The sequence below is a fragment of the Takifugu rubripes genome, chromosome 11 (assembly GCF_901000725.2).
Source record: "Takifugu rubripes chromosome 11, fTakRub1.2, whole genome shotgun sequence".
NCBI lineage: Eukaryota > Metazoa > Chordata > Actinopteri > Tetraodontiformes > Tetraodontidae > Takifugu > Takifugu rubripes.
Genome location: NC_042295.1, coordinates 4,244,986 through 4,258,622, shown reverse-complemented (window position 1 = coordinate 4,258,622; position 13,637 = coordinate 4,244,986). Strand labels below are relative to the sequence as shown.

Sequence of the window (13,637 nt, the reverse complement as noted above, 5' to 3'; positions counted from 1 at the left end):
GTGTCGTCCCCCTCAGCTTAGCTTACTCCTCCTAGTGTGTGTTTGAGAATGGTTTGTGTGTGTTGAGTAATTATATTGACTCAGTTTATGACCCACAAAGTATGCCGCAAATTTGCTTTGAGCAGAGGCTGGTCTGGAGACATGGCTCCAGCAGGAAAAGTGGACAAAAGATGAGGTGTGCCCTTTCTGTCCGGCCAGGTGATTGAGGTCCAGATAACAGACGTGACCACAACCTCCAGCTACCTCATCAGGTGGCCTCAACAGTCTGGACGGCGTCTGCAGCAGGTTCAGAAGCTGTATCACACTCTAAATCCTCCCTGTCTGTTTCAGCTGGGCAGGAAACAGAGCACAGTCACAAATTGCATCTCACCGCCACTTCCTGGTTTGTCAGTTGTTTCTACAACTCCAGTGCCTGAAAACCACAGGCCTGGAGGGTCTGTACGATGAGTCACCATGGCAACTGGAGGCCGGAAAAACAGATCATAACTGACCAGATTTGGTGTGCGTAATACTGAAGCTGATGAACGGATGTTGCAGACGAGAGTGTTTTCACAACCAGAACCCAGAGGAGAAACAACTAAACCCATTTCAATCATGGACGTGGCAGATGCTAGAGCCTAGTCGCTCTTTCCTCTCTGTCAGAGGTGCTGTCATTTAATTGCGGACAACTCTTTTTTTAGCAGCCGTTCAACATACTGCTGGTGTTTAGGCGCACCCTCTATTCTGGGCTGAAATAGTTCGGGAGCTATGGGGTCAGCAATAAAAAGACTTCTAAAGCTGGTGGGCCAGAAAAAACAACCGGCTGCAACGGTGCTGATCATTCCCACACAGCTGGGAGACATCCTTCAGCCAGTCAGGCAGTTCCTGTCAACAAGTGGAGGACATGTCAGACCTTCAAGGGGACAGAAAAAGTGATTGTGTATTTCCATAAATGGGGCACTAGAGTCCAGGTGAGCATATAAATGGTAGGAGTGGCTGTTTTTTTTATAGATTTAGTTAATAATTGACTCCACCAACAAACAGTAGGGGATGGAAGAGGCTGGTACAGGAAACGGGGGTGGGGTCTGTTTGATCCGTTTATCTCAGGTCTTGATCAGATGAGGTGTGTGTATTGATCCAGGAGCAGAAGGGCCTCTGAAAAACCTCTGAAGCCTGCCCACGTGTTGGTGTTCCACTCGTCTCTAAACCTCTGGAGGCAGGTTGAGTCAGCGCCTTCGTGCTCATGAAGCAGTAATGTATAAAGCTGCTCCTCTGACTGAAGCTTAATGAAGAACTGACATGCTGCTGCGCACGTCTCTGACAGGCTCAGAACGCACAATTAGGACAGCTGGATGTTATAATCAGGGTGACTTCAGAGCCATGGGTGGTCATCATTGCCAGGCAGAGCTCCGTGCACAGGCACAAGCAAACCTAAACCAACTCTGAACAGAACCAGGCTGAGGAACAAGGATGAAAATCACTCCTTCCACCCGAGTCCTTCTGTTACTGATCTATATCTGGCTGACCTTAAAGACCAGGAATGGGTCGATCTACCTGACGGGTTACCACTCTATAATGAAGGTGTAAATATCATGCTACAGGTATCTTCCCTCAATGCAGCAGTGTATACAGACCCTCTTCAGAGGGTTCTAACTAATCCAAACCCACAACCAGAACCTTGTCACCTTCTACAAGTTTCATTTTGAACCGTCGGGTTAGGGTTAGGGTCAGGGTCAGGGTCATTAATCTTGCCCCTTGTGGTTGCCTGTTTTTCTGGTATACGAATGGGCGACGTGAGAAGATCATTTGACGGCCACTCTGGCTTTTCTACACTGAAACAGCAGTGGAAAGAGGGTGAAGAGAGGGTCTGGATGCAAATGTTCCCACTGCAGTGTTCATCTGGACACAGAAGCTCTGCGGGACAACATGCCACAAATGACACCATGCTCCATTCTGCTGCTGCTCCAAAGCATTCCAGGCTTGTTCAGTCGTCTATTTGTTTAGTATGGTGAGTAAATCGGTGCACTTGTTACCACCTGTTGAATCAGACATGGTTCGACCTCAGCTACAGGACAGTCAACAAGTCACTGTCAGTCCTACTGGTAATTTCAAAGTGATAGAAGTGTTCAGGTTTGTTCTCATGCACTAAATTGTTTTATTGCACCTTTTTTGAGGGGGGGTTAGGTGGTAACAATTCTCAAGAAGTGATGGAATGAGGAAAAGGCAGGTTTATATCATCATTCCAACAGTGTGAAAAGAGGAAAACAAAGAAAGAGGAGACAGGTAAATATCCAGGGTTGCACAAGAATTCAGGTCATGCTTACTCTCAAGATGTGTTGTCTTTCATGCTGGGGAGAGAGGGGAAGAGTGTGTATATACGGAATAATAAAAAAGGAAATCAAACAACAGAAAATGGGAACAGTTCTGAGAAAGACACAACATACGGGGGTTTCCACAATGACATACAGTACTTCCATTCCGCCCCAGTATGTGGGCCGAACCAGCAACAATACAGAGCTATAAAACAACACCTCCCAAAGTTGGGAGAGATGACTGAGATCACGCCAACGGTGTGAAGGAGTTGGAGCGTCACCTTCTGGCAGACTGTAAGATTGCAACCTCAATTTGCGACAAGAGTGGAAATTGTTGGAAATTTTTTGTGGTGGCATGGAACTGCAGAGGACCGGGTGCATGGTACCAAAACCAAAATAGATGGACAAACAACCACAGCTTGATCTACCAAGCTAATCCACAGAAGTTTATTGTGCATCAACAGGCTGAGAAATGGGCTGATTTTAGGTAAACATTAAAAACCTTTATGTGAGCAAAGCTCAGGTAATAAAGCTTTTTGACATAATTTAAATTCCAGGTTTATTTGAAATATGTTTACTATTAGAAAGCATATTGAAAAGGTCAAACTGGGAGTTAACAGGAGGGTCTCTTAACCACAGATAATCTGTTTCTGTTGCTGTGCAATGTTGCCTTTAAACAGTCTGATATTTGCAGCCACCAGATGTTCACAGCGGGAATGAGTGGAGGGAACAAACTGTGTGGATTATCTTCAATAATTATCATCCCTGTAGAATATTTTAAACTGTTCTGATTAGCACCACAGGACCACAGGTGGAATACTTGGATTCATGTATTTCAGAATCACACTCCTGGAGTGGAATCTAGATGAAACCAGGGACAAATGTCAGGATTCTCCACGGAATCCTCCAGCCCAGTCCATGGAGGTTCCATGTAGAACTCTCTGAACGCGTTCCACATGGAACCATTGGACAAGTTTCCAAAAGGAAATGAAAAGTTCTCCTTTAAAGAAACAAATGTAAATTTTTATTTCCAGAGTGCACAGCACAGAAAGACATTGTTTCAATTTAAGAACCCCATCCGGTCTGTTCCTAGTCTTCCCAGTCACTCAGTTCCTTGCTTTTCATTTAATCATGTTAATCCCCCCAGGGAACTGGTAACCCTCACTGGTGGTGTGAAAATCACAACAATCACAACACAGCAATAACACATTCACGCACAAACATCACGTGACAGCACTCACCATCATTGTTATTAAAAGAAAAGAGGGACTTACATTATACCAGCTTTGGCTTTTCTGTGGAGAGACAGGAGAGAAAGAGAGAAGGAGAGAGAAAGAAAGAGAGAAAGAGAGACAGACAGACAGACAGACAGAAGACAGACAGTGACACAGGGATGGACATTATCTTTATCATTCCTGAATAAAATCCAGAAAAACACATTTTTAACTTTAAAAAGAAAAAAAAGCTTGTTTTCAAAGTGTACAAATTACCGTGCAGAACAAATAATATCTAATAACCACGTTAGTCCGACATACGTGAGTACGTGTTGTAAAAATGTTCTACAGGAACAGTATTATCAAAAGAATTTCAATGACTTGTTATTAATTGTGGACGATCATAGATGCAGTCACCATACAGGCCAGAAGGGGGCAGCGTAGCTAAATATTTGGTTTCATAATCATGCAGGTGATCGATCGGGGGTGGGGGTGGGATAGGGATCAGGGGAAGGGGGTGAAGGTATGATATTCAACATCTGAATCCAGGGTTCCACTGGCTAAAAACACTAGTCAAGATCTACTTGAATCTACTTGTTGCTTTGATGTTATTGAAATGAGATATGTGTCAACAATGGTTTCAGCTTTTTACCTGGTTAGATACACACGGACTCAAATATATAGTGTGTACAGTAAGTACGTGTGTGTGTGTGTGTGTGTGTGTGCGCGCGCGTGTGGGACCAGGCTGTGGCCTGGCTGCAACGATAACTGGTTAAATGTGGGCTAATCTGATTTGAAGGTGACAGACACGAGAGAGGAATTACTTTGAGGCCACTGTCTGGATAAAGTGTTTGTGTATGTGTGTGTGTGTGTGTGTGTGTGTGTGTGTGTATGTGTGTGTGGGGGGGTCTTTATCACATCCATCAAAACTATCAGAACCTTTCAGGGATCACTGGGTCGGCTTAGTGAATCCAAATGCTGAAATATTTTCTGCTCATTGCTGTGTGAACCTGCAGCATAATTTCTTTGGATAATTTTCACAGCGGTGGGCTAATATTGAAGTCCATAAACAAAAAGATGACTACATTACCAAATTTGAACTTATTCTCACCTAAAGCCATTCAGGCTTCAGATAATCATGGCAGTACATCTCATCAGTACCAGTAATTGGTAAAAATTAATACAGTTAGGGTGACTTGAATATAAAAACTTTATGTGGTGTCATTAGCTAGTTAAGCTGTATAACCTTGTCAGATAAGACACAGTTGTCAGAAGTTGGATGGATGTGGTGCTTCAATCACAGTGAAGTGTTTTAACAGTTGTCACACTGCACAGCTGAGCAGGAACACCAGTGTGAAAGAAACAAACAAAACCTTGTACAGAAGTCCTGGAAGTCTCTACAAATTCTATATGCAGCTAATGTCAACAAGCAGTAACCAGAACAACTTTACAGCAGGTCACAGATCTCTGTCCTTTCATTCAGGAGGTGGAAAATATGGGGACAAGACACGCAGGAGCGAAACTACAGCTGCACAGCTAAGTGGGTGGGGGTGGTGGGGGGTTGGAGGGTCTTAGCAGGGCTGTCAGTGGAGGGACAACGTAAAAGAGAAGAAATTCTTACTTTAATCAGGTTTAGTCTGTCATACTGAAAGAAAAATTAAAAAAGAGAATAAAACAATTATGGAGTGTGATTCAGGAGTCAGATTGATTGTTGTTGCAGCATCAGTGCTACAATGGTCACATGTCCCTGAGGCCCAGAGCCCCCCCCTTGAACACACTCTTTTATTTGGATTGCATTAGGGCTAGGCTGAACAGGCTCACGTTGCCAGGGTGGCCTCACAGCAAGCCTGTGTGAGTCTGTGTGTGTGTGTGTGTGTAGGCACCAAAAAGAAAAGTATAATGAAGTCAACTGGGACATGTGTGTGGCAGCAGTTGTTGTTCCCCCAACCTCGTGTCTGACTAGCGTCATCCTGCTCCCACAAAACAGACGGAGAGTCTGAAATGGTGGGTTATTATTGCTTTAGCTTTAGGGAAATGTTCATTAATCATTAACTTTTCATGACAATTAACTGGAATTTATAGCAATAGGTGAATTTATGGGTATCAGAGGAGAACAGAACTCATTAAACTGTAAAATACTTCAATGAGTCAAGGTCATCAAACATCAACAGGTGTCCTTATTTTTCAGCATTTAGAATCAGTGTGTTTGTATGTGGTTGTGTGTCTGTGTTTGTGTGTTTTTTCTGGTTGTCTGCCTGTAAGTCTGCATGCTGGGCTGAATAAAGCTTGCTGACCGTCGGGGTTAAGCTCAAAACTCTGCTGTCAGAGGGACTCGGTCAGCTGATTCATGGGGGAAATGCCGTGTTTTCAGTCACTGCTGCCTCAGTCCTCAGCAGGGATATTCAGGTTTACAGGGATTGGGTGAAGTACTGCTTTGTTGTGGATTCCTGGAGTGAATCAATATAACCACTGAATATCAGTAATTTGCCAGATTGTGTGGCCTTGACATGGAAAACGTGGGAGCACAAAGGAGAAGTTAGAGAGTGATTGTGTGATGGAATCTTCTGTTGTGAGAAAGGTCCATCTGAGATGATTGTGGGTGCAGATGGGCTGTGCTACAGTGACGTCTGCAGGAGGAACAGGCTGGTTTCAGAAGACAGAAGGTGGGTCAGAGTCAGAGGGGAGGTGGGAACAGAGACGTTTAAAGAACGGAAATAAAGAGTAATGCTTACTTTGGAAAGTCGCTTGTGAGACTAGCATGCAATCAGGAGAAGAACAAAGAAAAATCAGATCGAAACTTTAAAAAAGAAACAGACTGCAAGAAGAAACAGTTAAAAATACAAACAAAAGAGCTGAAGAGTCATTATTACATGTTATCATGTAGCAGCAGCAGCAGCAGCAGCAGCAGCAGCAGAGACGAGTGAAGAAAGATGGAGACAGAACCGGTGAGAGAAATGTGGTTCAAAAGAAGCCAAGGCAGATGTGGATGGGAGATGTTTCACATGAGGGTGGGAAACACCAAACATGAGAGGCCCATGCTCATGTTTCCCTGACATCTGGGTCACTCCTGCTGAGCATGGGCCGGTAAATGAACCCCACCACTCTCCTCCACATAACATCAGCCACATTATCTGTCTAATAGGTTGGATGCAACAGTGTTACCACAGCAACTATCATCACCGAGTCCTTGCTGAATGTTGAGAGAACCTCAAGATGTCTAAATCCTTAATATGACGGTTACAAATGTTCATTCTGTTGTTTCCTGTGTATTTATAGCTGTATAGGTGGGACAGATCAGAGGACCAGGTCTCTTTCTGGGCAGGGCGTGGGGGCTGCGGTGGGGCAAGCTGCAGCTTACTATTGGCAGACGGGGCGAATAATTATGCATAAAGGGGACCAAATACATTCCATGGACCCGCCCCTGGGTTGGTGGCTCCGCCCTCCCTCCGCCCTTGTCTCCCACTACCATAACCAGATCTTGGCAGCAGGCAGGGACGAGCTCTTCCTACAAAAAGTGTCTGTTCAACACACCTTTCACGTCTTCTTTGACCCTCTCAAACTCACATCCAGGCCAACTAAGTCAGAGTGAGAGCCCGAGTTGACTGCAGGGGCTCAGGATTGATCTGGTAACCTGTGCCTGCAACCTACAACCTGGTGGCTCCATCCCTGGATGTTAGCTCATGTGTTACTTTGGTTGCTAGGTGAAGCAGACACTCAGAGATGCCGGATCAAATGATGTTTCAGCTGTTCTTTTTTTCTCTAAACTGATCCTCTTTGTAGTTTGAACAAAATTAAAAGAAGGGTGTAAACCAGGTTCCAAAGTCATGCAGGTGGGGGGTGGGGGGGCGCTCACCTTTGAGTTCTTTCCCCCACTCCTGGCTGACTGAAGGGAGTACGTTCTCTGGACAACCTGCTCGGGGGTGGAAGGGGATTTGTCAGAGGAGTGGTCCGAACCCTTCTCAACCATGGTCTCGCCCTCCTGGCTCTGTGGTGTTGGAGATCGTGAGCGTTTACGCAGGACTGGTGAGCAGGTGGGAGTGCTCTTGTTTGAGTTACTGGCAGTGCTGGAAGAGAAGAGAGACAAGTAAAGTTGAAAACATCAATCAAACAGTTCTTTTAACTCTGAAAGGGTCTGAAACTCTTAATGAATGCATCCATGTGAACAGCACAGGTAGGACTACTGGTCAGAAGTTCATATTACATCACGAGGCTTAACATAGCGTGTGCTAACCTCGCTAATAATGGCCAAGTTAATACGGGAATCCCAAATAACTACAACAACAACAATAGCAGCAGCAGCGGCAGCAGTGAGAGCAACAAAAACATTAACGACCAGAGCTTATTCTTTCCTTAAAGACATCAATGTGTTTGTCTTTGGACCAGTCCCTAATACGATTAAACAGCCGACATGAGACTGATATTTAATGTGATCATGAGGGGGGTTTGTTCTCAAAAACACCAACACTTTGTCATCCACAATTGTAGGTGACCACAGACCATTGAAGGTGGTCACTACCGTAACATTCATATCCTCTGATGTACCTCAAGGTCCTGTCTGAACTCCTGATGTACCTGTAACTCCTGGCTGTCTTCCTGATGTACCTGTAACTCCTGTCTGTCCTCCTGATGAACCTCAAGGTCCTGTCTGAACTCCTGATGTACCTGTAGCTCCTGTCTGTCCTCCTGATGAACTTGTAGCTCCTGTTTGTCCTTCCTGATGTACCTGTAGGTCCTGTCTGTCCTCCTGATGAACCTCAAGGTCCTGTCTGAACTCCTGATGTACCTGTAGCTCCTGTCTGTCCTCCTGATGAACTTGTAGCTCCTGTTTGTCCTTCCTGATGTACCTGTAGGTCCTGTCTGTCCTCCTGATGAACCTCAAGGTCCTGTCTGAACTCCTGATGTACCTGTAACTCCTGTCTGTCCTCCTGATGAACCTCAAGGTCCTGTCTGAACTCCTGATGTACCTGTAACTCCTGTCTGTCCCCCTGATGTACCTGTAACTCCTGCCTGTCCTCCTGATGTACCTGTAACTCCTGTCTGTCCTCCTGATGAACTTGTAGCTCCTGTTTGTCCTTCCTGATGTACCTGTAGGTCCTGTATGTCCTCCTGATGTACCTGTAACTCTTCTTTGTCCTCCTAATCCATCTCTAGCTTCTGTCTGTCCTCCTGATGCACCTGTAGCTTTTGTTTGTCCTTCTGATGTACCTGTAACTCCCGTCTGTCCTCCTGATGTACCCGTAGCTCCTCTCTGTCCTCCTGATGTACCTGTAGCTCTTGGTCTGTCCTCCTGATGTAACTGTAGCTCATGTTTGTCCTCCTGATGTATCTGTAGCTCCTGTCTGTCCTCCTGATGTACCTGTAGCCGCGGTCTGTCCTCCTGATGTACCTGTAGCTCATGTCTGTCCTCCTGATGTACCAATAGTTCCTGTCTGTTCCCCTGATGTACCCATCACTCCTGTCTGTCTCCTTATGGACTCTTAGAGCCTGTCCATCCTCCGGATGTACCTGTAACTCCTGTCTGTCCTCCTAATCTATCTGTAGCTCCTGTCTGTCCTCCTGATGCACCTGTAACTCTTGTCTGTCCTCTTAATGTAACTGTAGCTACTGACTGTCCTCCTAATGTACCTCTTTGTCCTCCTAATCCATCTCTAGCTTCTGTCTGTCCTCCTGATGCACCTGTAGCTACTGACTGTGCTCCTGATGCACCTGTAGCTACTGACTGTCCACCTGATGTATCTGTAGCTACTGACAGTCCTCCTGATATACCTGTAGCTCTTGGTTGTCCTTCTGATATACCTGTAGCTTCTGTCTGTCCTGCTGTTTAGAACAACATTCTGGATGAATAACTGCTTTGTAATAATGCTCATGGAATTAGATGAAACATGCGCCTCATGAGTGTGTTTTTGTCTTTATGATGTGGTCCAAGATCTGGTCTGAAGGCCAAGGGAGAATTCAACAATTTAAAGCACTGCTTCGGTCTCAGCACCACCCACATAAAAACCAGAGCTCAAACAAAACAAAGCGCAGGATGAATATCACTATAGCAACAGCGAGCAGAGTGTGGTTTAAATATTCAGACTGGGGAACTAAATATATTTCACCATCTCTGTCTGATTGGGAAAAACATCAGGGTGTAACAGTACGTCATCAGCCATCCACTGGCTGCATGTTTACTGACTGCTGTTCAAACGCTCGTCCATACATACAAAAGACCTAGCAGGAGGGTTCCTCTGAAAGCTCTGATCTTTGTTCTGAATCTCTTGCTGTATGATGCAAACAGCATAAACAGGATGGCTGAATGCATCACAGTGTGATTCTAACACCAGCATTCGTTCACCTCCACCCAATCAGCTGTGACTTCTCCAACTTCAGAGGGGCAAGAATGCAGAACATAACGGTTCCAGTAATGGTACTGGTGCATATGTGGCTACACAAAAGGGGTCTGAGCAAGATTTCCACTCAAGCTACTAAGAACACACAGCACCAACTACTGGTAATTATTACATTTATACCTGACAGGAAAGGCTTTAGATACATTTATTCCATAGGAAAACTGTGGTTGACAGGGCTTAGGTGGGTTTATGCTGGAAATTATCCAATGAATTTGACAGCAGTGTGCATGAATGTGCATAATGACAGACAGTAATCATGTCCTGAACTCATTTGTGTGAAGTCGTGCATCACAGAGCTCCAGTGTGTTGTGCTGTGTCAGGCTGGACCCTGATATGTGATTCTTTCTGAAATGAGGTCAGAATAAATGCAGCATAAACAGAATAAAAAGAGAATCAAGCTTACTTCTTGTGCCACTTTGTTACAGTCTTTAAATAAGCTCTAAAGCTCTAAATCCAACCAGCTCAAGTTGTCCAGTCACTCACTTTCACAATAGAGTTCCGGGTCTTTCTAAAGGCCTCGTTTTGTTTTCACAGTTTTGCTGACCCTGGAAAAAACCCATCTGGCAGCTCGTCCCCCCCTTCAGCTCTCTTTGGCTCAAAAGACCATGAGGAGCACCATGCTCTCCGCGTATGCGCACATGGTTGCTGCACACAGCAACACCCCAATGTACCTATGTACTGCATGACAACATTACAGCTGAATGGCAATACACCTCATACATGCAGATCTGAAAAAGAACTGCAGCCATTACATAAGTTACACCATCCTACTCCACCCATCCACACACACACACACACACACACACACAGCCTGCCATACCCCTGCTGTAGGACATGGTCCCTCAGGACCTCGCCGTAGCAGCCCTCGAGGCAGCGACAGCCCTCGTTGGCCACGGTCACACACTCAAAGACCACCATGCCGTCGTAGCCAGCGCCCAGCAATGAGCTGTTCATCCAGCGAATCATCACAAGCACCGAGTGCTACACAAAGCCTTCCCCTCGCAGCGGCTGGACTGCAAGAGATGGAGGGCGCAGGCAGGGAGCTTTTCTTCAGCAGGCTTAGAGCCACTGATCTTCCCTGACCGGCTCTGATCTCCTAATAAGAAGCTTAAATAACCCTTAACACCATGCACCTGCCAAAGAAGCAACATCGGTGGTCTGAGATGCAGCCACTCCTCAATAGCACCATGCACGTGAACGCATCACCATGCAGACGCCATGTAATCCTGTCTGAATGCAGGCTGCCCGTTCCAGCACCAACCTGGTTGTCGCCATATAGAGAGGCGCTCCGCAGCGATCAGCCCGTCGCAAGCGGCTTCATTCACTCAACGGGAACCGCAGATGAGGAAGGAGTGGAGGTGGGGAGGGAAAGCAGTGGAGAGAAGGATGAAAGGGAGGAGGGTGCATGAGATCTCTGGCATGCCAGGAGAATGTGGATGCAGCAGTCGGAGATAAAATAGACCTGAATTTTCTCTGAAAAACAAGGAAACACTGACGTATAAAGTCCGCGTCTATTTGTCTCCTTTGCTTGCTTCGTTAGCTTCATTGCAGCTTAAAAAAAACCTGCATTTTTCTGTCATCCCTCCTTCTTCTCCTGGCATGTTTGCGTCCATTTGATCATCTGCATCATTACTGCTTCCGGCCGGAATGTTCTCCTGATCTCAGCTGCCTGTCTGCACGACTGCAGGCTGACAATGGATCGAAAGAGACTGAGAGCCAATATGAGAGAGAGCGAGTATAAAGAGAGGGTGAGAGGGAGGGAGAGAGAGAGAGAGAGCTAAATAGGCAGTGAGGGAGTGAAGAGGGAAGGAGATGGCATTCGTGTTGCATTCCTCCTTCCTTAATAATTCATGTGTGTCTTGAATGGAAGAGCTGACATCACTGGCATTCAGGTTACTTTAATTCAACGCTCCTGGACCAGCCTTTCAGAATGGCTTTAGCATGTGTTCCATTTATGTGTATTAAAGAGTGCTGTGAATTGTCAACGTCAATGAGTCTACGTTACATCCAAAACACTGAATTTGAAAGAGTTCAGCAGAGTCAGGGTCCGGGGCAGAGGTGGGAGGAAGTGGCTTGTGGAACGACTGAAGGGTTAGGAACCTTCTCCCTGAAGGCAGGAGGCTGAGGTGGAGCTGTGGAGGGTGGGAGTTATGGCTCTTTGGTTGAGGCGGGTGTGCAAAATGTTCTTGAGGGAGAGCAGCTTGCTGGCGCAGTTCACTATGTGATGCAGGGTCTGTCGGCAGGTGGCGCTGGAGCCTTCACACCCTACAGTGATGATTGATAAGGCTCTGAATGGTGCTCTGCTAGGAGAACATAATGGGACATGTCCTTAGTCTGTGGAGGAAGTAGAGGCCTTTCTGAGCTGTCTTGGGCCGCCGTGTGTTTATTGTTTATTATTCAGGAGAGGTCCTCAAAAGAACTTGGTGCTGATCAAACTCTCCACAGTAGTACCATTGATGCTCTTCCCCTCAACTCGATGTCAGTGCTACACTTTTTCTGCTTTGCCCAGAGGGTGATAGTTATGCTCTGCGTGACGTCATCAATGCACTTCGTGGGGCAGAAAAACCTTTAGATCAGCATGAAGTCGACAGCAGTGGTGAGGAATACGTCTGAGTGTGTTGTCTGTTATCACTGTGGCTTGCTAGAGTACGCTGAGTGCCTCGCTGCTATCACTGGTGTTAGCGCTGAGTGGAATGTAAACAGCAACCAGCAGAATCACTGTAAATTCCCTCAGTAGTTACCATAATCAGTGGTGGACAGTGTTTATGAACAACAGCAGCATTCCTAGACCCGAGATCGCCAATGTAGCCTTTTAAACAGAGGCACGGTCAGCACGGTAGGATGTTAGCTCAGCTAGATGGATGTTGTCGTGAAAGCCATGTTTCTTTTCCACAGCAGCATAAAGATTCCGTTCATCTCAGCTTTAGCTGTCCCAGATGGGGTGAAAGAAAAAACTGCAACTATTACCTTTGACCTGCATTTCACCTCATTGGATTTCACATTCTGATGTGGGATGTTGTTCAAACATATTTACATACGGGTGTTGCAGGATTTTATATCATTTCCTGACATAGCAGGAAGGAGGAACAATCTCTCAGCCAGAACTTGGAGCTGTGCTGCTACAGACACCTCTGTGGGAGCTGTGGAACAAAGGGAGCTGGTCCTCTGAGCAGGACCACAGAGTGCCCAGATAAGCCAGCCCAGCCTCACACCAACCACTGACCTACTTAGGGGCCTCTTTTCTCACCACAGACCACACAATCCTGAGAGGCCACCAGCACCGACACAGGTTTATCAATGCTCTTTATCAAAGATCGACAGGTTGCAAGTTTTGGAAAAATCAAGCCCCACCCTGGATGGGCTGAAAACACCCATCAGTCTGACTACAGTTCAGCCATGCTGTTACCATGGCAGCTAGTCAAGCTGTTCATGTGTACGGCTTCAAATGTTCCCATTTCATTACACATGAATGCCTTTGACTTGAAATGTTCCCAACTACAGTGTGTGTGTGCACGTGTGCGTGCATGTGTGTGTGTGTGAGTGTGTAAGGGGGGGGGGTGCCGCTGTTGAATTAAGCATGAACAAACACACTCAATGACACATAGAAAGTTAGGAACACGGGCCTGAGGGCACTTTGCACCATGAATTTGAGGACACTTGGCCTTCAAGATGTTCAGAGTGAAAATGATTCTGTGGGGGTTTTATCTTCTGCTTTAATTACTGCAAAAAAGAAGTTCAGA

The 13,637-nt window shown here is 46.0% G+C and overlaps 1 protein-coding gene across 24 annotated transcripts in view; it reads right to left on the bottom strand.

Moving 5' to 3' along the window:
* The window catches only part of gramd1bb (GRAM domain containing 1Bb), a 60,383-nt gene that overhangs the window by 9,615 nt on the left and 37,131 nt on the right, over nt 1-13,637 (bottom strand). For 11 of the 24 annotated variants that reach the window (XM_029843283.1, XM_029843304.1, XM_029843305.1 and 8 more), the window contains 5 exons: nt 7,359-7,569; nt 6,238-6,258; nt 5,127-5,150; nt 3,566-3,586; nt 2,304-2,327 (listed from right to left, as the gene is read on the bottom strand). In XM_029843283.1, coding sequence (XP_029699143.1) covers nt 2,304-2,327; nt 3,566-3,586; nt 5,127-5,150; nt 6,238-6,258; nt 7,359-7,569 — 301 coding nt within the window. Of the gene's footprint in view, nt 1-2,303; nt 2,328-3,565; nt 3,587-5,126; nt 5,151-6,237; nt 6,259-7,358; nt 7,570-8,710; nt 8,733-11,158; nt 11,370-11,393; nt 11,599-13,637 lie in introns of those variants that run through there. The other 13 variants (XM_029843291.1, XM_029843292.1, XM_029843293.1 and 10 more) reach the window with 9 other exon arrangements.